Source organism: Physeter macrocephalus, chromosome 8 (assembly GCF_002837175.3).
Source record: "Physeter macrocephalus isolate SW-GA chromosome 8, ASM283717v5, whole genome shotgun sequence".
Lineage (NCBI taxonomy): Eukaryota > Metazoa > Chordata > Mammalia > Artiodactyla > Physeteridae > Physeter > Physeter macrocephalus.
Genome location: NC_041221.1, coordinates 25,266,067 through 25,291,067, shown reverse-complemented (window position 1 = coordinate 25,291,067; position 25,001 = coordinate 25,266,067). Strand labels below are relative to the sequence as shown.

The 25,001-nt window shown below is 42.7% G+C and overlaps 1 protein-coding gene across 3 annotated transcripts in view; it reads left to right on the top strand.

Annotated features, from left to right (window-relative positions):
- Nucleotides 1–25,001, top strand: part of CTNND2 (catenin delta 2) — a 453,358-nt gene that overhangs the window by 171,800 nt on the left and 256,557 nt on the right. For all 3 annotated transcript variants that reach the window (XM_007115618.2, XM_028492809.1, XM_024125559.1), the window contains one exon: nucleotides 18,726–18,858. In XM_007115618.2, the coding sequence (XP_007115680.1) occupies nucleotides 18,726–18,858 (133 nt within the window). The remainder of the gene's footprint in view (nucleotides 1–18,725; nucleotides 18,859–25,001) is intronic.

The window sequence follows — 25,001 nt, the reverse complement described above, 5'->3', positions numbered from 1 at the left end:
GTTCAAAAAAAACCCATGACCGGGCTTCCCTGGTGGCGCAGTGGTTGAGAGTCCGCCTGCCGATGCAGGGGATGCGGGTTCGCGCCCCGGTCCGGGAGGATCCCACGTGCCGCGGAGCGGCTGGGCCCGTGAGCCACGGCCGCTGACCCTGCGCGTCCAGAGCCTGTGGTCCGCAACGGGAGGGGTCACGGCAGTGAGAGGCCCGCGTACCGCAAAAAAAAAAAAAAAAAAAAAAAAAAAAAAAAAAAAAAAAAAAAAAAACACAAAAAAGAAAAAAAAAAAAAAATACCCATGACCCCTGCTCGCTGGAATTTACTTCGCTAGTGAAGAGAACCGTCATTAACCAGTTACACAGATAAATGTAAAATTTCAGGGTGACAAGTGCTACAAACTCTGTTGGCTTGACACAAGAGAAGCCAGAGAAATTTCCATAGTGTCAGGAACTAGATACCATTTTCTCCATAGTGGTGTGACCCACAGGTGATAGTTAAAGCATCTAGGCTAACATGCCAATATCGCTGTAGATATTTTCAACTTCTTTGTCATCAGAAAAGGGCTTTTGCAGGTGCTAATGCTGGTGCAGAATAGCATTTGCCAGGCAAATGGGAAATAAGCCAAGTTAGCAGTGGAAGAAGTGGCGCTGCCAGGCCTGAGGAGGGAACTACAAACAGTACAGCAGTGGGAGGAAGCAGGGGCCGGTGTACGGGGATTTTTCTGGAGCAAAGTCCTGTGTGACGGAATGCAAGTGGAGGGTTTCTAGAAGGCCCGTGAGACGTTCGGGTTTGCCTTTACAAGCACTGTGGCTTTAAAGCTTCTAGAACACAGCAGTGGTAGTGTGCAGGATAAACTGGGGCTTCCAGCCTGGAGTGAGGGAGCCCATGAGGAAACGTCACAGTTTTCAAAGCAAGGGGTAATGAGGCCGTGGGCCACGGCTCCAGCAATGGGACTGCTATGGAAATTGAATTTACAGTTCTCGTGTCTGATTGGAGGCTGCGAGTTGAGAGAGAGGGAGGAACTTAATAACCACTCTTTTATTTGCGGTAATATTTTCTTCCCTGCTGTTCAAGAAGAAAGAGTCCCTTGTAACTAGTCGTGTTCTTATGGGATCATGGTGCCTGCCTAGCCCTTCATCAGCATCCTTCTAGACTGGGTAACCGTCATGTTCACGGCAACTTACGGAGTTTACATTTCAGAGGAAATGAGACAAGATTGACTTCTTCTCTATGTTATAATATTATGGTGATTTTAGTTCTAAGAGTCTTTTCCCCAAAATAGTTGCTGTCTCCCCAGCTGCTCAATGAACAGAAAAACAGCTAGGATCCAAAGATGCTTCTTTGTCATATACTTGCCTGCCTGAAGTTCTGGTTGGGTTGTGTGTAAAACCAGCTGATGCAAAGTCTGCTCTCTGGGAAGGGTGTTCTGAGAGAGCTGGATGCCAGACTGTAGCAGGAAGGAGCCCAGACCTGGGAGTCTCGGCTGCAGCTGGAAAGGCCCATGTTTTCCATAAATAAGGTTTAGTTTTGTTCCATCCCCTCCCCTACATTACTGACTCCAGCCTCTAAATCACACAATAGGCAGTAACTTACAGTCCCAAGTGTTTCAGAGACTCGACGTAAATAGGCCAAGGCATAGTTACAAACACTCATCGATGACACGTACATAATAGGGGATGAAGGGAAGGTGTTTAGAACGGATCCCTAAACTTTGAGTTCTGGCATCATCCAGAATATAGATCTTAAATTAAAACAACCACCCAAACCACTTGGCACTACTCTGAGCAACGAAGATACTCAGCTGAATTGTCAGTGTGTTTCACCTAAAGTCTGCCTTTTACAGCTCCTGTCTGGACTATCAAACTGAACATAACATTTTAGTCAAGCATAAGTATTTTCAAATCTGCGGAGGAGGATGATACTTGCTTCTGTTAACTCCGAGAAATGTTTCATAGATCTTACACCTTCTATTTGAATTTTAAAAACAGAAAAATCTAGACCAAATCTTCTGCTTTTTCATTTTTACTTCCCCGGTAGAATGAATCTCAGTGCTCTCGTAACTTGAGGAAATGTGCACCTCCCGTGACCTCGTGGAAGAAAGCCTTCTTCGAGGTCTTGCCTCCGAGCACAGCCCGTACCTCTGTTGCTTATTCAGATGGAAGTCAGACACTCCCTACAGAGCACCAAAAAAACTTCAGTGTGTTTAATTTTTTCTTTTTTTTCTTTTTTTGCGGTACGCGGGCCTCTCCCTGCCGTGGCCTCTCCCGTTGCGGAGCACAGGCTCCGGACGCGCAGGCTCAGCAGCCATGGCTCATGGGGCCCAGCCGCTCCGTGGCACGTGGGATCTTCCCGGACCGGGGCACGAACCCGCGTCCCCTGCATCGGCAGGCGGACTCTCAACCACTGCGCCACCAGGGAAGCCCCGAGTGTGTTTAATTTTATCTTGCAAAATAGGAACAGTATTCTTTGCACCACCTGTGAATAAGTTACTCCTTTGTGCCCAAAGTCCAGCTTCCTTTACCATCCCTGAGAACCCCAGCCACGAATGGGATGGGTTCAGCTTCATGCAGTGAGCATATGGTATGGACTTATGGAAACCCAAGGTGACTCTTGGGGCTTCCTTCTACCAACTTTGGGCAAATCACTTAAACCCTCTGAACCTCAGTCTCCTCATCTATAAAGTAAAGATAATCATAGACCCTACCTTACAGAGTCCTTGGGAAGAAAACTCAATCGACTACTAATATTTATTTAGCAACTACAAAAGCCTATCACTCTGCTAAGTCAGGTATATTAAAACTGGGGTGATTCATGTAAATTTTAAAGATCTAGTCAAGATTTTAGCTTATTAGCTTTAGACAGTCATCATATTCCGAACGTCCACGCAATGAAAAGCTTTTAGCTGGTCCTCATGGTGGATTTTAATAGAAAATACTAAATAGTTTGGGGACAAGGTAATATATTACATCAGGTAAATAAATATAAATAAATGAATATACTGAGGGTAAAGAAAGAGAACTCGTTTATATCAGACCTTTTTTAAAGAACATATCTGGATTTAATCCCAATCAGCAGATTTTGACTGGCACCGAAAATCCCTTATGGAAGACAGAGACAGGAGAACACTAAGGTTAGCAGAAGAATAGAAATTAGGAAGATGTATTATATCTGGCAAATGTTATTGCTCTTTCTCCGGTAAGACCTCTCATTCTCTGTTCCATCACTTGACTCTGGGACCTGGGATGCTCACAGTACTGCCTGAAATTGTAAATAGAGGAAGCATAACAGACATGTTTACTTAAAAATAATGTCGCCGCTTTGTTAAAGTCAGCGATATAACATGTCTTTGTGTGAGTTATTGATAATTTTAAAATGATACAATTCGTGATTTAAAGAGAGAAATCAATCGCCATTGGAAAATACATAATAGACATGCTGTTAGTCCTGATTTAGATGAATTCTGTCTTCTCCTAATGAAATTTCTAAGGGATAGATATGCATTCTAACTTCCAGTGGTTTGTAGAAATAGTAATGAAAACTGTTTGGTTAGCCAGTGTAGCATCCTGCTTAAGGGTGTGGGCTCTGAACCGAATCTCTCTGAATTTTAATTCTGGCCCCGTCACTCGACTGTCTCTGGGACTTCAGGCAAGTTGTTAAAGCCCTCTGTGCCACAGTTGCTACATCTATAACATCAGGATATTCATGGCACCGCCCTGATGGGACTGCAGTGGGTATGAAGTAGGTAAGGTGTCCAGAGCAGCTCCGAACACTCAGGAGGGGCTCAATAAACGTGAGCTCTTAACTGCGCTGACTTCTGTTTGTGCAAAGGACAGTCATGTCAGTGCTTAATATCAAGTCATGTTGTGTAAGGAGATATTCTCTCTGATTATTAAATCTATAACGGTCTCTAGAGGTAGTGGATAAAATATTTTCTCTGTACATGCTCTGATCATTCCAGTGCAGTCAAATCTAGAAAGAGTGGCTGTTACATTCACCCTAGAGCAAAGTTTTCACATCACTGACCCCATTTGCTGTCCGTGGCTGTCTCGTCCCTCATGTGATTTCTTATTTGGCAATCTAAGTCCATAGAGCCCAACAGAGACCCTGGAGCAAGGGCAGGAAGTGCGTAGGCAGGAGGTCCCTCAAAATCAAGCGCACAAATGAAAACTTTAACGGCAATTTGAGACAGTAAAGAGCATGTTGTATATAATATAAGAAGTGTTTACGGTAATGCCACTGGCACTAAAGCGGAATTTTTGTCGTGAACATTTCGTGAGTCCATTTACTGTACTCTTTCTTGCTAAAGAGAAGAAAAAGAAAGAGAGAGAAGACAATTTTAAATGTTGGTACCTCCCCAAATTCTGTTGTAAGCATCTTTTAAATACTCGAAGAATCATTAAGGAATGCTGATTCAGGCCTTTAAAAGTCATAAAATAATACATTTGAAAACATTTACAAAAGGAGAAGTTGTTACAAATGAGTAAGAATATTTTCCCAGATGACAAGTGTTTTTGTTCATTAAACTTATATTCTGCGTCACCTAATTGAAATTCTGTATTTAAACTTACAATATAAAGTTCCCCTTCCCCAATAATTCTTTGCTATGCTAAAATTCCTTATTTAGGTTTAGGTCATAGCTATTGGAAGGACCATTCATTTACTGCTGTTCCCAAGCTGTGTTCCAAGGAGCCCCAGGGCGACACAGCAAAATCACAGGGGCTCCTCAGGATGCTTTAAGTTTTTGAGGGAAACACAGCCTCTGTCAGACGCCAAGTGAAGCATGAGCTTGAGTTAGTTCAGTTTCAAAATTCAGTTGTACCCAGACCTCCCTGGTGGTCCAGCGGTAAAGAATCCGCCTTCCAATGCAGGGGACGTGGTTTCGATCCCTGGTCGGGGAGCTAAGATCCCACAGGCCGTGAGGCAACCAAGCCCGCGCACCGCAGCTAGAGAGCCCACGTGATGCAACTAAGACCCGTCACAGGCAAAACTAACTAAATAAATAAATATTTTAAAAAGGAAAGGTAACACCTACTGGTAGAAAGGATCTAAAGAAGAAAGAAACTGAATCACTTGGCTGTGTGGCAGAAGTTAAGATAGCGTTGTAAATCAATGATATTTCAATAAAAAAAATTCAGTTGTACCACGTTGGATGATGTCATAACTTTGCAGACCTGGATTTCCAGAGGTTTCTGTCATAGAAAGCAAATGTTGGGTGGAATGAGGGGGGCAGGGAGGTCCCCGAGGGAGGGGGTATATGTATAGATATAGCTGACTCACTTCACTGTACAGCAGAAGCTAACACGACATTGTAAAGCAATTATACTCCAATAAAAAGAAATAATAATAAAAGAATAAATTAATTTTTAAAAAACAAATGCCTTGTGAACATTGATACGAGAGGAACCAAAGATGGCAATGTTTGATGTCAAGGTTTGAGAAGTGTGCAGCCCAGAAGGCACTAGCTCGTCAGGACAGAGACAATTCTTAAGTTGTTTGGACCTGACTCCTTTTTTTTTTTTTTTTTTTTTTTTTTAATTGAAGTATAGTTAATTTACAATGTTGGGTTAGTTTCAGGTACACAGCAAAGTGATTCAGTTCTACATAAATATATATATATGTATCTATTCTGTTTCAGATTCTTTTCCCTTATATGCTTATTACAGAGTATTGAGCAGACTTCCCCGTGCTCTACAGCAGGTCCTTGTTGGTTACCTATTTTACATATAGTCATGCGTGTATGTTAATCCCAAACTCCTGATTTATCTTCGCCTCCACACCCCGACCTGACTCCTTAGCAAATGAAATGGTCAGGCATCTCTTTGGGCCCAGGGGCACCATGTGAAAAACTAACAGACACAAAGGGCCCTGTGATCTATGAGGTTTGGGAGCCTCTGAAACGAAACAAAGTCAAGCTCTGCCCATTTATTGTGTTCAGTCATTTCTCACAAAGAAAAAGTATTTGATTCAAAAATTGAGTTTATACAATTAAACATTAAATTAGTTTTCTTCAAGAGCCAAATTATTTGTTTCCTTGTGGCTTCAGTTCGCTGCTGAACTTAAAACAATGTTTTTCTAGTGAATAAAGAAATGCTTGCTTGATGAAGAAACCGTAATTGTTAATTAGTGGAAAAATGTAAAAGAAACATTGTATGCTTTTATTATCTGCATAAAGGAAACTATATTTATCTGCCATTTGCTCCTTTTTTTCTGTAATCAAAACTATTCCATCAGCCCTGTCCACCCATCTACCTCGGTTTAAGTTGTAAGAGTCTGTGGCAGTGATAACAATGTCTTTAAACTCATTGCAGTTTTCAATTAATTTTCAAATTAATCACAGCCATTCCACTGAGAGTTAGGTGGACACAGAGGTAATAAAAGCCTAGTCTAAGACTTCATCAATGTGTAGAAATTAAAGGTTATTGAACACGATCATCTAGAAAGAAATACTTTCTTTTTACTTTTTTTTTTTTTTTTTTACCATGGCACTTTAAAAAGAAGCTTTAATGAATTCAGTTGCGCATGTATGGAATCTTTCAGTATAATGGTATACAGCTGGCGGGTCCGTACCCCTTTCACCCATCATCTGTAAGACCTACTAATAAATAGCCAGTGTTGGTTATTTTATTCAAAATAAAAGGTGATTATATCCTCTGCATTTTATATTTGGAAACATCCAGACACCAGAAATGGAGGTAAATTAATAGTTTTGTAGCAAAAGTACTGTGAAATGTGATGAAAGGAAATATCTATGGATGGAATTCCTTTGCACCTCATGAGAAATAATTGTGAATGGCCACTTGAGCACTGTATTCTTTTTTTTGTTTTTTTTTCTAAAATTAAGAGTTTACCCAGAGTAGTCACAGCTTCTTTAGAATCCCTTTAAGAGCAAAGTGAAGTAATAGACCTAGATAGGCGTGTTTTTGATATGGACACTAGTAACAACAGACCTAACTGAATGTCGATAGTTTGGGTTTTTTGGGTTTTTTTTCCTTCCCTATTTTAGCAGCTAAACAGCGACTCCCAAAATCTTTCCTTCCATTCCTAATGCATCTCTTCAGGTAACAACAACAAAAAGTGCTAAGAGACATGATACATGAAGTCATTCATCAGGATTTTATACCCAGGTGTCAGACTTGCTGTCTATAAGATTGCAAAATAACCAGTCAGCGATACGAAAAGAGTTGGAGTGTGGCTTCATGGAGACAGAGCCACTGGTTTCTTCTCTTTTCTTTCCTTTTCTTGTCACTTGTAGTTTTGGTATCACGTTGACAGAGCTTAACAACACCATTTAACCCCCAGAGTGACACCTCTGCAGAGGCAGCCAGTGTCAGAAAAGGACGTTTGTCTTTAGCACCTTCCCTTCCCTTTCTGTGACCCCCTGGTTCTCCTCGCTGGGAAGCGCAGGCCTCATGGCCAAGAAAGAGAAGAGCTGGTCAGGCATCCACAGTGAGGCCTGTTTTTCTCTTGAGCATAAACAATTTCACAGAATATAAACATCTCATGAGGCCACGCTGATGAACCACAATGATGGCTCCAGACAAAATCGAGGCCCCCTTATAATCATGTCGAACACAGACAAAGCATGAACATTGTCTGAACCACAGACTGATGAAAACAACCACCTTTCCTGGATCATGTGAATGGCTGCTGTTTCTTCACCGGTCGTGGTCTGAGCCTTGCTCAGTTCTTCCTTCTTCTCAAGAAGAATCTTTCAGATACTCAGTCACAGAATTTCCCCCTCATCCTGGCAGCAAGCAGTCCAGAACAAAGTCCCGCTCCCTTGACTCTGCCTAAAGCACGAAGCCCAAATCCTGGAAGTATATTCTAACACCATCTCACTGAAATGCCCCACGGTCCCGTGATGTAGGTTCTTTCTCGGGAGCAATAAGCTGTGGGCATGTGTGGTCCTGATGGTCCTGGCTGGATGGCATCAACATGCTAGCAACTTGGTTTTTGAAGTGTACTCTTCCTGAATACCACCCCCTTACACCACAAGACCCCGTGTCCATCAGGAAGTTATGCACAAAACCATAAGAATTAGCGCTCTCTTCCTTCTTAGCTAACATGCTTTTTCTACTAGATAATAATGCTCCCACATTACTGACTGCTACAATCCAGAGGCTGGAATGTTTGGAACTAGAGGCTTGAGTGCATTGCAGCACAGACTGATGGATGAGTTAGCTTGGGCAAATGTCACTTTGATTAAGCTTTGAATCTTGACAGTTGGGCACCAGGGTCCATTCACAGACTCATCTGTGACCTTGGTCAAGTCACTGAACTGTCTGACCTGAGGTTCCCCGTCTCCACAGTAAGCACAGCAAATGCTAGCTAAGGTCCCTTCCCACTCCAAAATGTAAAGAAAATCAAACAAAAATACATTGTGTGAAAGTTTTGGAAATTATAAGCCATCATTATGGCTATTCATGATGGTATAGTTGTTTATAAATGTTAGTAATAATGTAACTGAACTCAGGTTTGGCCACTCACCGCTCATAAGCCAGTAACTCAAGAGGCGAGTGTCAGTAGAAAGGAAAGCTTCTTTAATCAGAAAAGCCGGCAATCTGGGGAGAAGGTGGACCTGTGTCCAGAGACCAACTCCAGTGACTCTGCTCAGCCATGGCAGTGTTTAAAGGCAAAACGGAGGGGCAGGAGGTTGGGTTCTGCGTCATTTTCCATTGTGTGCAGACCGGCTGACTCTTTCTTCAGATGTTATCTTGCCCGCGTGATCTACCTGCAAGATTGCTTCGGGGGGCTACTGGGGGTAGAAAGCTAGTCTTACTTCTTTTTATCTAGGAGAAGAATCAACAGGTTAGACAAGACATGGTGTACTTTCAGGAGAGCATAAGTCAGGAGTTAGTTTCAGTTGTTTAGTGATCTCATTCCTATAATTAGGTTCTTTTAAGGTTAGAGGGGAACAGAAATGGGCAAACAGGAAAGGGGCAAAAGAGCTGCTTTCAATTCCTATTTCTGTTATCGTTTAGACTGATTTGAATCCAGCACCATCCTGAAGGAGAGAGGTCACCTACAAGGGCTTTAAAGGCAGCTCTTGCATTTTCTGAATAATGTCTCTTACTCAGCGTATGATCATTACCTATTTATAGTCTGTCTTCTCCACTAAACTATAAGTGGTTTGTAGTCAGGACTCAATATTCGTATCCCCAGGACCTAGGACTAGTCCTAATTCATTAAAAGCCCTATCAAATACTTCTGGAAGGAGACAATGCATGGGTGCTGTTTTCAGACAATTGGTTACCTCATTTTAAAGAATATCTTCAAATAACTTTCTCACCTGGTACCTCTTCTAAGACCAAATTTTGTTAGAAATTAAGATTTTATTAAGATTTTATTTAAAGGAAGTATCTCTGTTCAGCGTTATCTGAAATAAATTGAGTTGTCATCCTTTGGAGGACTAAAATAAGGTGACAAAGATGTACCTGTATGTGTGAAACATGCTTCAGATATTTACAGGACTAAAATCAACAATGGACATGGTAAAGTAATTGCTATCGCCCAGAGCGGACTCTGGTTAGCAGTCGGCCCTCAAGTATGTGCTCACAGCTTACGTTGTAAAGACACCATGACAAGTGCCATGGGACACGTTCTCACTTCCAGAAACGCGGAGCCTCCCATGGTATCTTAAGAGATGGTGTCCCTGCATTTAGAATGTATCTCCCAATACAATGTGACTTCTGTCAGAAGTTTTCATCAACAGAATCATTAAAAGTACTGTTTTAATTGTTTCACAGAGAATTGTCAGATGATACAGTTACCTGATTAATAAGTGGGCTGCATTCTATGATTTATACACAGTATATTTCTAGTCCATTATTTGATATTATTTAACATTAAGTCCTCTTTAATACACACACACGTATATATATAGTATAGTAAAACCTTTTGAGGATGATCCAGGCCTTTGTGGCCTTTTCTCAAATTCTTAATCTAATCCTGAAGTAGAATCCTGATCATCTCCTGATATTGACAAGGTACAAACTTGCTTAAAAATGCATGAATGATATACTCCTAACCAGGATCTTGGGCATCAAATCCCCTCTTGTTGCCACTGAAGGTTCACAGGACCAGGTGATTTTCCTAAGCATAATGGATTGTTAATTTTAAAATGGGTACGTAGTCGTAGAATATAAACATTTTCCATAAAGTCATTATGGTTTACAAGGAGAAGTTTATGGGTACTAATTTGTCATTCTTTTCCCTTGGGCTGTTACCACTAAGCACACCCTTTTAGAATTTCCAGGGCAACTAAATGCTTGTAGGTATGAAGTTAATTTTTTATTGTGGGGCATATTTTTATTGAAAAAGTCTAGTTGCATTAATGAATAAATAAATAGTATTTAAAACTCAATTGTTACTGAGTAAGTGTTACAATAAAACTGATAATATTCTTTGTAATCTAATGCACTTTTAGAAGTCTTCAATAGAAGCAGAAATTCACTGGTACTTAAAATACATGTGATTAAAAATGGTAAATAACGGCATAAATTTTGCCTGAACATTTTACATTATTTTCATCTCTCAAGCCCTAAAAGCCTATTGCTGGGCTAAGATTTACTTAAGGTGCCCAGTATCCATAATAGTTCAGAAATAACCGATTGTCCCATTATTTTACTGTTTGTCTCTCTGCAGTTCAGCCCCGTAGAAAACTTGCTAGTTGCAACTGCTCCTGCTTGTTCTGAAATAATAGACGCCAGTCCCCCAAAGGGGGTCCTAGCCTAACCAGTCCACCCCACTGGCTCCAGGCTGGGCCCGGGGTGTAAGGCAACAGGGGTCGCCAGTTAATGTGGACCAGCAGATGGGAGAAGGAGAGGGGGCTTACGGGAGGGACTCACTGGGCATCTCTTTGGCATCCGTCCTGCCCCCTACAGTCTGCTCTCAACCCCACAGCCAGAGGGATCCCCTCTGTAGACCCAGCGTTATCGAGGTATAATTATTAGACAACAGACATGCCATTTTAGGCCTGTAGTTTATGCGTTTTGACAGATGCATACATCCTTGCAACCACCGACAGAGTGATCCTCTAAAAATATGAACCAGGTCACGACATTCGGATGGCTCCCAGATCTGTCGGAGAAGAAGCCAACGGCCTGCTGAGGCTGACAAATGCTGTGTAATCTGGGCCCCATTGCCTCTCTCAACATGGTCCCCAAGACTTGCCCCACTTCACTCACTGGCCTCCTCACCTCTTGTCTGACATGCCAAGCATATGCTCCTGCCTCCGTGTCTTGTGACCGTTCTCCCTTTCGGAACGTCCCTTCCACCCGGCAGCACCTTTAGGTCTGTGCCCCAGGTCACCTTCTCGGGAAGGTCTTCCACAGCCACTGTATTTGCAGTGTCAACGGACACACACACGCACACACACATCTGGCCTACGTCTGCTCTGCTTTATTCTTTCCATCACGCTTGTATCAGTTTCCTGTGGCTGCCATAACAAAGTACCACAAACTAGGTGGCTGAAAACAGCAGAAATTATACCGTAAGAGTTCGGGAGATCAGAAGTCCCAAATCAAGGTGTTGGCAGGGTTGGTTCCGTCTCGAGGCTCCGAAGGAGAAACCATGCCATGCCTCTCTCCTTCTGGCAGTTGCAGGAACTCCTTGGCACCCCTGGGCTTGTAGCCACATCCCTGCAATGTCTGCTTCCATCTTCACTTTACCTCCTCTCTCTGTCTCTGTGTGTCCTCTTCTGTCTCTTATAAGCACACTGTCTTTGGATTTAGGGCCCATCCTAATCCAGTGAGAGCTCATCTTGGTCCTTAATTACATTTGCAAAGACCCTGTTTCAAATAAAGTTACATTCTGAGGTTCTGAGTGGACTTGAATTTTGGGGGGACACTGTTCAACCCAACACACACTTATCACTATCTGGCAAATAATATATTTTGCTCTTTCAGTAACTAATTGCCAGTTGCCATTAGAAGGTTCCCCGAGGACAGGAACTTTTGCCACGTCCAATACTGCATCCTCGGTGGCCACTCAGTGAACGTTGGCTGGAGGAGTGAGGGGTTCATGGCTGAATCCCAAGGTGAAGCAGGCAGCCAGGCAGCCTGCGGGAATATGGCGAGAAGTGGTGGCTACTGGCCTTAATGAAATAAGCTGAGGGTCAGAGAAGTTGCAGTTCCAAACAGATAAACAGGAAGTGGTTGGGAATTCAGGATAAATTCATCGAGGCGTCTGCCTGGTAATCAGCAGTCAGGGAGGACTCGGCAGAGGCATAAATTGGAGGTGGTGCCTCTTAGCATACTCCAGACAGCTCCCGCTACACCCTTGGAGTCACTCCAATGGGGTGGTCTCTTCTAGGCTTAGCGGGGCCATATCCTGGGGTCAGATGGGCCTCTGCATCTGATATACAAATTAACACAAAGTCAGTGATGTAAAAAAACACGTTTCTTCTCTTATGGTTCTGAAGGCCAGAAGTCTGAAATCAGGTGTACTGGCCCGTAAGTAAGGTGTCGGCAAGGCCATGCTGCTTCCAGAGGGTTCTGGGCAAAATCCTTTTGCTTGCCTTATCCAGCTTCAAGTGCTGCATTCCTTGCATTCCTTGGCTCCTGGCCCCTTCCTCTGTTCTCAGAAGCATCAGGGTATCATCTTACTTCAGTGGTCTGTTACCTTCTGATTCTCTGTGAAGTTTGTTTTGCCATATAAGGTGACATTAACATGTTCCAAGGATTAGGACCTGGACACCTTTGGAGCATGATTCAGTCTACCACAGGATCCTAACCAGAGACCTGCCACAAATAGTGGGACAGGTAGAGAGATCCCAGATTCTCTCCTCCTGATTTCCCCAGTGCATGAAGTGGTGGGGATTGTGTCCTTTCACCTAACAGGGACGGCCCCTTCTCTCCTCTATGAGTTTCTCTTCTGACAGCAGAGCAGTTTGTAAAGAAAGAGTCAAATGTGCAACAAGTTAAGCAAGCGTGCTGGTCTTGTGCTCATCGCATTTGCATTCTCTGTCTTTTGTGTGCTTGAGTTTTCATTCCTGTTTCATCACATCATCATAGATGATTTGTCTGAGTTGCTTCCATATTTCTTGAAAAGAGAGGGTATAATTAATAATACAGATTTTAGATGAGAAAAAAGTCACTGACAATAGGGAAGAACTGCTGGCTTCGTGGTCCCAGTTTCTAGTTTCCCGGGAGCTAAACGTGTCCAAAAGGAGTAGTATGGTTGCTCCATCCAGAGACAGGTCGAGAAACTATGGTTGAGTGAATTAACGCTGTTGGTTTCTCAAAATGTAAAGCTTGGAGAGAGACGCTGCTTTCTAAAAACTATGGCAATTGTGTTTGCTTTCTAGGCAGTCATAATTCCAGTGCTACCATTTATATAAAAGCAAAGATGTGTTTTTTAAATGTGATTAACCATATAAAGGGCAGCTTTTTGTTTTGGTGACAAACTATTCAGGGATGAGAATTCAGACATTCATGCTTCCACGTGTTTATCATTGGATAAGTTCTCATCTGTCAACAAGCATGGAAACATCTCCATTTTAAGAAAAAAAAAAAAATCCTTCCACCCAACTTATTCTTGTGACCACTGTCTCTGCATCCCTTTAACCCCATCATTTCAACAAGACCAAATCAAAAAACAGAACACCTCATCTCACTGGCTCTGGATGGAAAAGTTAAAGCCAATATGGTCTTTAAAACTTTTAGCTAGCGTTCAAAAGATTATAAACGGTTGAGATTTTCATACCCTTAAATAATGTCCCTACGGCCCCGCTACCAATGTAGTTTATTGACCTTGCAGTCAAAAGTGAGCTCTCTCCCTCCGACATAAAGCTTTGCTGAAAAATCACAGTTTGAACTTCTGAAGACTCTGATGGTCCTGGGGCTCTTTTCGACACGGAAGTCAACTTGATAAAAACGTTGTGACAGTACATCAGCTCTGTTTCAGCGGCAGCCTAACACAGCAACAAATTTCAAACTGTTTGCTATTTAGCTCTGTGCTAAGCGCCTTGTAATTTTAACAACTCAGAGAGTCCTTATGAGAGTGACGGTTTAGTCACAATATTGTCGGTCTGTGTGACAAGTTTTAATGGAGAAAAGGTTACATTTGCATATTCTCCAGTTCCGTGAACATTTCTCAAGTGAAGCCCAGTAACAAGTGAGAGTGATGAGCTGGACCTCTGTAGAAAATTGCAGATGGTTCTTATTTTTCATTCTTCTCTCCTTCGCCTAGTTATATGCAATACCTGACATTTCTTGAGGGCCCACGCTGTGTGCCAGACATTGCTCTAAGGGGTTCCTATATATTACTTCTAACCATCCCACCAGTACTCTAAGGTAGAAATTATGATCTCAGTATAATGGGTGGACTCCATGGACATTTACTCAGAGCAGACCTCACATGCCAGCCGGTGGAGATTGAGCAGCAAACAAGACACAGACAGGAGGAGCGCTCACAGAGGAACAGGATCTGAACCAGCTCTGACTGTATCCAGAAAACTTTGCCCTTCCCAGGACTCTGCCTCTGAAGGGGGATGGGGGGAAAATCATTTCAAAATGGCACATTTTAATGCACAGTTTCTACTACAGGCTACAGTAGTGTCTCTTCTTACACTTATATTCCTTCAAATAAGTCTAATGTCCAAATGAATACACAACAGTAAAATGATATATTTTTTTTAATTAAATGGGTATGATCTAAATTTTTAAAATATACAGAGATATATATATATATATATATATATACACCCTTATAACAGTCTTAGAGGAAGAATTAGTAGTATATATCTAGCTTTTAATAGTTTGCCAAGCACTTTCACTTTCATATAGATTATTTTCTGGTGTCTTTTAAAAAGAAGTCCCATGAAATAGATGGTATTAGTCTCTATATTTGATCCATGGAAACCAAGACCAGCAAGCGCTAAGGGACTCTCCTGTATTTATAGCCTAGAAGGGAGAAAGCCGGACGCTCACGTTCTGAACGCTTTCCTCATTATCCTGGTGCCAAATCCTATGCCGGCTCTGCTACAGCAATCACGGAGTAAAAGATTCATAACATGCTTACTCAACAAAAATGATCAGATGCAGTCCATGTTTAGACCAGGGCATCTCAATCCTGGCTCTAATGGTATCTCGGGACAGACAGTTCTTTGTCGTAGGCGATTGTATCTGCGCTGTAGGCTTTTGAGCAGCATCCCTGGCCTCTGCTCGCTGGATGCCAGTAGCATCTTCCAGTTGTGACAACCAAAACTGTCTTCCGGCATCGTCAGATGTCCCCTAGGGACACGGCTTTAAACATGTTTAATTTTTAGACATTGTCTCAAAAAAAATCACTGTTTTAGACATTATTTCTGTTTTAGACATTACTTCAAGACAGTGATTACAGCAGGCAGGCATCCTTGTTAGGTGGTTAAATTTATCCATCTGAAAGCAGAAAGCTAGGGTTTTATTTCCGCCCCACCACTTAAGTTCATGAACATCTCTAAGTCTAAATTTCCTCCTGCGTGAAATGAAAGGAAACTACATAAGGCTAGTTAAGGATTAAAGTGTGAAAGCATGTGAACAGGGAACCTTGGCAACCGACTTGTGGTTTGTACTTGCAGTATTACTTAAGATGATTTTTTTTTGTCTGTTCTATAAGCCTAAACATATCTAAATTTCCTTAGATTTCTTTGTCACAGTACTGACCACAGACCAGGCCCAGACTTTTTGTGTTTGAGTGAAAGGCTCTTCGTGATCTCATGCTGACCTTGCTTTCCAGCTTCATCTCCACCACCCGCCCCGCAGTTCCCAGGCAGCCCCCCCACCGCGGCCTCCTGTCCCACAGCCAGCTCGGCTGAATGCACACCTTTCCCAAATCTGTCAACCCCTCTTATGGCCCCATATCTTCCCTCGTGCTGTTCTTCTGCTGGTTTGGTCTTTTCCAGAACTTTTTTTTGCCTTGTGAGCACTCTTTGTTCTTAAGGATTAAGACCTCGCCTGAAGGGTAACCCACAAGGACCTACGGTATGGCACAGGGAACTATACCCAGTGTTTTGTAATAATTATATGGGAAAAGGACCTGAAAAAGAATACACTCACACACACACACGCACACACACATATATACACATATATTTCTGAATCACTTTGCTGTACGTGTGAAACTAACAACACTGTAAATCAACTATACTTCAATTGAAAAAAAAAAAAAGACCTCATATAAGGAATCCATGCCTTGTACTGAATTCTGGCCCAAATAAGATAGACGTTTTATTCCCTCTAGCTCTTCCCTAGAAGCACAAAATCCAAGCAGAATCTCATCTAGGAAACACAAAGCTTTTCTAGAAAAAGAGGCTTGGATGACTCTTTGGAATTTTCCTCCTTCTATTGATTTTGGGCTGTGCGTGTGTGTGTGTGTGCGTGTGCGTGCGTGTGCGTGTGTGTGCGCGCGCGCACGCGCTCTCGTGTGCATCTGTGCATGCATGCATTGACACAAGCAAGGCCGTGTGTTTGCGTGTGTGCAGAGCCCCTAAGACTGTTCCTCCAGAGCTCTTGTTCAAAGACGTTCTTGATCTATGCCGTATAAGCCTAATAGAGCAATTCCCATCTGGTTAGTAAAATAGGCTGAAATGAATTCTTTACTAATCACTTTTCCAATAGCACAGGCCTACCTGAATTCATCTTAGCCATCCAGTGTCTTTACATGACACTTCTAATTTTAATTTACAGGTGTTCTGTAGATTTTGATGTAACTTGAACAAAGGATATCATTTTAAGAGGCTGCTATTATAAGAAAAAAGACTGTGCTTTCTGGATGTTGCACATTGAGGTGGTTTAGAATCTTGCAACGGAAGGAAATGAAATTAAAAAGAAAAACAGGCTTCCTGTGTTTTCATCCATAATTTTTTTTTACTGTAATCACCTAGCCAAAAAAAAAATCCGATAGTTTGTCCATTATCAGCAATCACTTAAGTATGTTTTGTGGCAAAGGTGCTCCTGTACCCTATGCCCTTTTGAAAATGGGTGTCTGCCTAAGATTTTAGGTAAATTTATTAGGTACTTACTGCACATTAAATCGAATGCTTTATCTTTCCCATAAAAACTGAGCCAATTCAAAAGGAATCCTATTCCATATTGTCTTCAGTAGCTGTAAGGAAGCACCAACATGCTTCACGGTTTGCTAGACAACCTCTACCAGTCGTGATAAAGAAAAGATAAAGAGAACGGGTTAGAAGCTATGAGGAAACTTTTAACCTTTGTCTGCTCCGTCTCTGTCCCATTTTTCATGACTCCTCTTCTGAGATGACAACACTGACCTGGCATCTGTAGGATGTATGCTTTTGAGTTGTTTTTCCAGGAGTCGAGTGATTGCTGCAAAGCTGTCTCTCTTGCAGCCTGGCCTTCGGAGAAATAGTACCCTTTTGTGGCTCGTGGGGTCAGGTTTTTAATCTGTGGTCTCAGAGGTTGCTTTTTTATGTCTCTGTTAAAAATTGGCTCCCTGATACAAGAATGGAACCCATACATCCGGCCCTGTTAGCTCCATGTTCTAACTGGTTGAGCTGATCGATTTCACGAAAGAATATTCATTTGCATAATGGTACAGTTAACCTTGTGTTTTAGAATGGATTTAAGCATCCTGGAGCATATTTCTTAAAGTTAAATAAACAACCAGCTTCTTGGAGTAACTCAGATGTAAACAGGAGGATACAGGAAAAGAATGCACCATGCATAAGATTTATTAACGTTGTTTGAATAAACCTAACTCTTTAAGTAAATAATTTCCTTTTATAAAGGCTTCTTTGTTTTTTTTAATGAATGTATTTATTTGTTTTTAATTTATTTTATTTTTGGCTGTGTTGTGTCTTCGTTGCCGTGTGTGGGCCTTCTCTAGTTGCGGCAAGTGGGGGCTACTCTTCGTTGCGGTGCGTGGGCTTCTTACTGCGGTGGCTTCTCTTGTTGCAGAGCATGGGCTCTAGACCCGCAGGCTTCAGTAGTTGTGGCTTCCGGGCTCTAGAGCGCAGGCTCAGTAGTTGTGGCTCACAGGCTAAGTAGTTGCAGCACACGGGCTCAGTAGTTGTGGCTCACAGCCTCAGTAGTTGTAACACGTGGGCTCAGTAGTTGTGGCTCACGGGCTTAGTTGCTCTGTGGCACATGTGGGATCTTCCCGGACCAGGGCTCAAACCCATGTCCCCTGCATTGGCAGGCAGATTCTTAACCACTGTGCCGCCAGGGAAGCCCTATAAAGGCTTCTTGTTACAATACTTTTATCCCTAGAAAATTGTTACATTATGATAATAACAATAATAATTATGAATATAACAAAGATGGCATTAACTGCTATTGTGACATTTTAGATTGGACCCATCCAGTTATATTTTCTCTTGTCTGATAATTTAACTAAATGCTGTACCTGAACAAGACTGTTGAAATAACATATTAGAAAATAAATGTGATCTTATAAATTATCTACTGAAGCCTAAATGAAACATGTCTATATTAATAAAATCATGTGCCATTTTAAGTCATTTTTTTCAATCTTCATAAACATGTAACTTCAGTTGATACATTTAAGATTATATATGTATATGTACACATGTATATACTTACAAACCATTTACTCAAGGAAATCTTTTCAAATCCTTTTTTAAGTTGGTGCATGGGTAAGGAAACCAGAACAATCAGTTGTGAAATATTCCCGTGTAAACTCTCATAGGCGTTACATAAGTGAGTTAACCATAGGCTAACAGTATTGCAGGATTTCCCTCTCATGTTCTCCTGCCTTCCTTTTGTTCAGAGAATTTGGATGGAGAGACCCGGAACTGCCTGAAGTGATTCAGATGTTGCAACACCAGTTTCCTTCGGTCCAGTCTAATGCTGCAGCCTATTTACAGCACCTCTGCTTTGGAGACAATAAAATTAAAGCCGAGGTAAGCACTACTTGGAATCTCAAATGACTGGTGTCAGATTCATCACCTCTTAGGTGTTCAGAGTAATGTTGAAAGAGAAAGAAACACGAATCTTAAAGTTATGTTATCAAAACTTAGGTTCACGTTTATGACTGAAGCATAGCACTTTTCATCTAAGTATTTGGCATACCTATGTGTACATTCTTCTTTTTTATATCTGAATACTGAAGGAATAGAGGACCAAGGATATATGCTAGTATCACAGAGACAAGATTATGAAACGCTATACTTTTGGTGTGATTTGCCTTTTTCTTCCCAATTCCATCTCTGGAGTCATCTCTGCTCCTAAATCCTAAAGAAATACAAAGCATCTTTGTTGTCTCGTCAAATTACAGCCACATCAGTGTATGGTATCCTCTGTCCTTTCTGGAAAACTCATTGGTAAGGTGGGAACGTTAGGCAATAAACCAGCTTTGTGTTATAACCAAGCGTTCTGAGCCATTTACAAAGATGCCAGTGGATATCACACAGATACATGTGTTCTGTTAAAGAGACTACTCTCTGTGTCCAGCATGTAAACAATTGTTAACACGCTCTAAGTTTCTGGAATACTTTAAAGTGCATAAATTGTGTGATATTTCTGGAAAATCACAGCGGTCAGCACAGCTAACTCTGATTTTTTAGACAAGGGAGAAAGCGTTTGCGTGAGAGCAGCTGAGTAATCAAATTTTTAAAAGAGATTTTATAAGCTACAAAGAGTCATCTCCACAGCATGTAAGCAATTTTGAGGATGAGTCTAAATTAGTTTAAGAGTGGAAAGAAGAGATTTGAAGATATAATTGCAATTTATTATAGATTTTGCTTGCTTGCATTGAGATGTATATAGCCTAGCAGCTTTTCATCTTGTTTTTTTCCTGTCTCTCTTCCCCTGGGACCACGAAGGGCTTGACCCATGCTTGTTCCTACGAGAACAGTCATATTTCTTTATGGAATGAATATAGGCCATTGGTTCTCAACCAGGTGTGATTTTGCCTCCCGAGGGACACTTGACAACATCTGGAGGTATCTTTGGTCGTCAGAACTGAAGAAGGTTGTGGTGGAGCCTTCAGCATCTAGTGGGTAGCAGTCAGGGTTTTAACCCAACTCAGATTCAGTTGCTCACCTCTCAAAAGCTGATACTTGAGAGACAGGTGTTGGTAGGAAAGGAAAGATTGCTTTATTCAGGAGGCCGGCAACCTGGGGAGAAGGTGGACCTGTGTCCAAGAAGCAACTACCAACTGCTGATCAGGGGGCAAGAGCTTTTAAAGGGGGCTTTCGGGTGTGTACAGGTGGCGGACGTGGCTACATGCAGAACAGCACGGTCAGCTCTGACAGTCATCTCGAAATGGGTCATGCCATGGTCTGATCAGGGTCATCTTGATTATTTTAAGTACAGTTAGTCTTCAGTTCCAGGGTCGGCTCGTTCCCATCTCCTTGAGGCCAGTTCTTGGAATTGTGCAAGATGGAGCAGCTTATGTCACGGCTTCAGTCTGGGCATCATGTAGTTAACTTCTTCCTCCAGGTGGGTGTTTCAGTATCTACAAATCAGCTCAAAGAATATGGCTCAGAATAGTATCTATAGCCCTTGGGGAGGAACTAAAGGTCTTCGACTTTGTTTAATGGCTAAACTATTATTACTTTGTCTTGCTTGACTGTTTCCCTTTCTTTCTGCTTTTTCTCACTTCTCTGATTAAATTTATTCTTTGGCTAAAGTTTCTCTACAGACAAGAGACAGGTGGACAGCACAGAGGGTCTGTCCTGGGAAGGCCCCGTAGGGTCCTGCTCGGTTACGAAGGATGCTGCAGAACATTCTATAATACACAGGGCAGCCTCCATAACGAGGAATTATCCAGACCCAAATATGAGTAGTGCCAAGGCTGAGATAAAAGAAATTACTGTTCATCTAAGATAACCTTAAAGTGTCAAAAAATACTCTTAAAATCATCTAAGAATAAAGTTATGTGGCTCCTGTCCCAAATAGTAATTATTGTAATCATTCTCTGCCTTTAGTAAAAAAACAAAATAGCCGTTCCAAATGAAGGGTAGATTTCTGATTAAGGGGTAACATACCATCATTTTTGGAAGATTATGCCTTTGAGGGTTTCTCTAAAGACCATGAAAGTGTTTCATTCCGTGACTGGCATGAAGTTGATTCAGAAGAGGTGTGGCTACCCCTCAACAGCAGGACGCCTCCCCCACATTCGGTTCGTATGTCAAGACGGAGGACACTGCACACACCCCGCGAGGGTGTGAAAGGTGTATTACTCACATAATGAGGCTTATGAGGGTGAGCAGGGCGGCTCCCGTACGGGGCTGAACTTGGCTGGAGAGCACAGGAAAGAAGAACGGCTCAGGCATTTGGCGGTGGTTATGGGCTGTACCAGGGCGGGGTTCGTACGCGCAGACAGGGACTTGCATGGCTTGAACCTCCTACTGGTGCCAAAGGAAGAGGCGTGAGAGCTTTGTTATCAGCTTGCTCAGCTGTGGGGAGAGGGAGCTGTCAGAGGCCAAACATGAAACAACGCGGTCAGATGCCATGACTGGGCAAGTTCAAAGTCGCTGCCTCTGTCTACATGATCCGTGACTGGCCTTGAAGCCTCTCCATAGCAATGGCACCCGACAGCTAACTGACTACGGACTTGTGTATGGCCACATCAGAAGCATCCCCGTGCTCTGTGAGACAAAAGGTGGTGTGAGGGAAGGGGTGACCAGCACACACATCAGTGTCGGAGAGATACATCTTCCCACACCGCTTCCCTACTCACCAGCTTGAACAAACTGATTGTCGACTCTTATCTTTCAAATAGAGATGCTGATACCTCCCCTGTAGAGTCTCTGTAGTAGGGACTAAATGACTTAATGGATGCAAACTGCTAAGTGGTGACGTACTCATTTATTCATATACTCTTTTGGCCAGGAACACAGTTAAGACACTTAAGTTACTATTTTATCTTATGTGTGTATGTATATCTCTGCATGTATGTGTGATCATTTTTAAATTTTGCTGTGGGTGCCCCCAAGGTTGCCTGTATCACCTCTCCCGACAGCTGGTCCTTAGAGCTGTGGTTCATGTGGAATTCATTCCTCTCCTCCACCTCCTAAAGGCTCCGGACGCAGACAGGACCTCATGATAATGTCCTCCGGGTACCTGGGAGGCTGGGGTGACAAGGAAGGGAAAGGTATGTAGGGCACAGCCTGATGTCATGTTGACAAAATGAGATCAAAGTTAGTAAATGTGAGCCAAAGGAACTGGGCAAATGTAGGAGGCCTACATAAAATGCACAGTGAGCCATCTGGAGTTTCTCTTCGTCTCTCCTTCAGTCACACTGGGAGCCCACGTGTGTGCTTGTGTATACACACACACACACACACACACACACACACACAGATACACAGATGTGTAGGGACTTTGCACAGACCTATTTTGTTCTCTCATTCTAACTCAAGCCCAAACCATCATTAATGGTTCTCCCTTTGTGACGGACGGCTGCCTGTCATCTCTTCATATACGGGCATTGATTTTTGTAATTACCTATTGTCCAAATACTTTCCAAATTTACTCAGTCTTCTAGTCTTTCTGTTGCGTTTTATTGAATTGATTTAGCCCTTCCGTCTACATTTCATTATTGGTATTGACTTTGTCCACACAATGGATAGGCTGCTGAGCAAAAGGCAGAATTAAATCTCCTGTATGTGGAGGGTTGTAAATCATGGCTTTCTCATTCCTTATTCCAGTGCTTTGTACAGTTTTCATAGAATGAAGCCAAGAAATTTAGTTTTGTTCAAAATGATGCCGGATCTCATAGGTACAAAGTTGAGAATTCACTTCCATAAATCAGCATAAAACATTTCTTGTTTTTAAAGAAATGGAATTTCCAGTTCTAGTGGAAAGAAGAGTTTATCGACAGCCTGTTCTGGGTTAGTAGGAGAATCAAATATTAATAACATAGATCCTACCTTTAAGGGATCCGCAACACCCTGGAGGAGCAACGTGTAAACAGGGCAATATAACACCTTGTGCAGATAAGCTCCATGGAAAAGCAAATCCCCATCCCGTGAGTCTGTTTGCAAAATGCTTAAAACCTAACCTTGTGGAGTCAGAGACAAATCCCTACTTCCTACAGTGATGAGTACACTGGATTTTAAATTAGAAGTTGCCAGAAAACACAGCCGAAGTCACACTCACTTAGACTTGATGGAATAGGGGTTAGACTTAAGGTTATCAGTCCTTTGGAGAGCGTGTGTGTGTGCGCGCGCGCGCGTGCGTGCGTGTGTGTATGAGATCATGTCCATATAGTTTCAATATATTTGTGCCATTTACACTCATTTTTTCCCAGTAACATTATTTTCTTTAGTGATGTTGACTAGAACATAGATATTGACTTCTCTGTATAAAAATATGCATACTGTCCCCTTCTCCCATAATTTTTATTCTACTCAGACTGATTTAGAGCATTTCATATGTTAAAAAAAAATTCAGACTTGTTCCTATCTACTACACTTAAAGTGCTTCGTAATTTCTGTTTTATTCTCGGTTCTTTCTGCCTCACAGAATTCAAAAGAAGGTGCTATCCATCTTTTCAGTTGATTAGTTTTGAATCATTTCTTCTCTTTCCTTCGTCATAAATTGTTCCACAGTTTTTGGAAAAGAGCCTCTATGAGTTACTAGATGTCAGGAGACAGCAAACCACTGAGCTGACAGCACGGTCCCTGGAGCCGGGCTGCCTGCCTTTGAACCCTGGCTGCTCTCCTACTTTCTAGCTCTGTGATCTCGGGCAAGTTTCTTTACCTCTCTGAGCTTTCGTCTCCCAGAGCGCAAGATGAATCCGCATCGCTGCGGAGAAAATGCACGTAGGCTGCCGGTCTGAGTAAGCGGGTTAAGACACGTGGGTTATTGTTAGTATATGTGGAAAATATAAATGAAGGAAATCTCTTCCTGACAATCTCATAGTGTTATAGACAGAATGTCTATATGTATCTGCTTTACTTGTTCATGAATTACATTTTGAAATCGTTACGGGCTCTGGTACACATCGAAAGCATGCGTTGTGTGTGACCCTGTGCTGAGCCACTGTTGAAACAGAGAGATTCAGCCACTGCCGCTGGGAAGTTAGAATCAAAGGGCCATTTTGCGCATGCCAGCGTGAAAGAACAAGCAAACAGGTCCCAATGATTAATACACTGATATTATGTGAAAGTGGAATTCATGAGTATATTCATTCAACAGATATTCATTGATCAGCCACACAGTCCCAGGCTCCGTTCTTGGCCCTGGCGGTACAGCAGTGAATGAACTAGACCCAGATGAATGGGGGGAGGCGACAGTAAACAGATGAAGATGTAGGTCCATCACACGTCGGGTGGTGGTGCCGACCATGAAGAAAACGTGGCGGGGGGGATGGAGGATGGCAGGAATCAGCTGCTATTTCGTGTAAGATGGTCAGGAAGGTCATCTCTGAGGAAGAGCGTTTGAGCAGAGCCCCGAAGCAGTGAGAGGAAAGCACAGACTTAGTCTCGGAGGAGAGGCGCCCCGGGCACCAAGCAGCCCGAGGCAGGCTGGGCTGTGCGTACCGCAGGAGTGTGTTGGTCCCCTAGGGCTGCTGGAACAAAGTACCACGCTTTGGGGGGGGCCCAAAACGAGAGAAGTGGATTCTCCACAGTTCTGGAGCCGGAAGCCCAAGATCAAGGTATGAGCTGGGCCAGGCTCCCTCGGAGGCTCTGGGAGAATGAATGCTTCCTCGCCTCTTCCTGGCTTCTGGTGTGGCCCTCAGTCCTGGCTGTTCCTCGGCTTATCCACGCGTCTATACGATTACTGCCTCTGACATCCCATGGCCTTCTCCCCTCTGTGCGTCTCCGTCTGTGTCTCTTCTCCTCTTTTAAGGACACCAGGCATACTGGATTAGGGCCCACTCTAATGACCTGATGTGAATTTGATTGCATCCGCGAAGACCCTGTTTTTAAATAAGCTCACTTTCAGAGGTACCTGGGGTTAGGATTTCAGTGTATCTTCGGGAGGGCACAGTTCAACCCATAACCCCGACTAACAAGGAGTGTGGCTGGACACTGGTAAGTGAGGGGAGGAAGGGTGAAGGTGAGAGGAGAGGGGTGAGTGTCCGGGGCTGGGT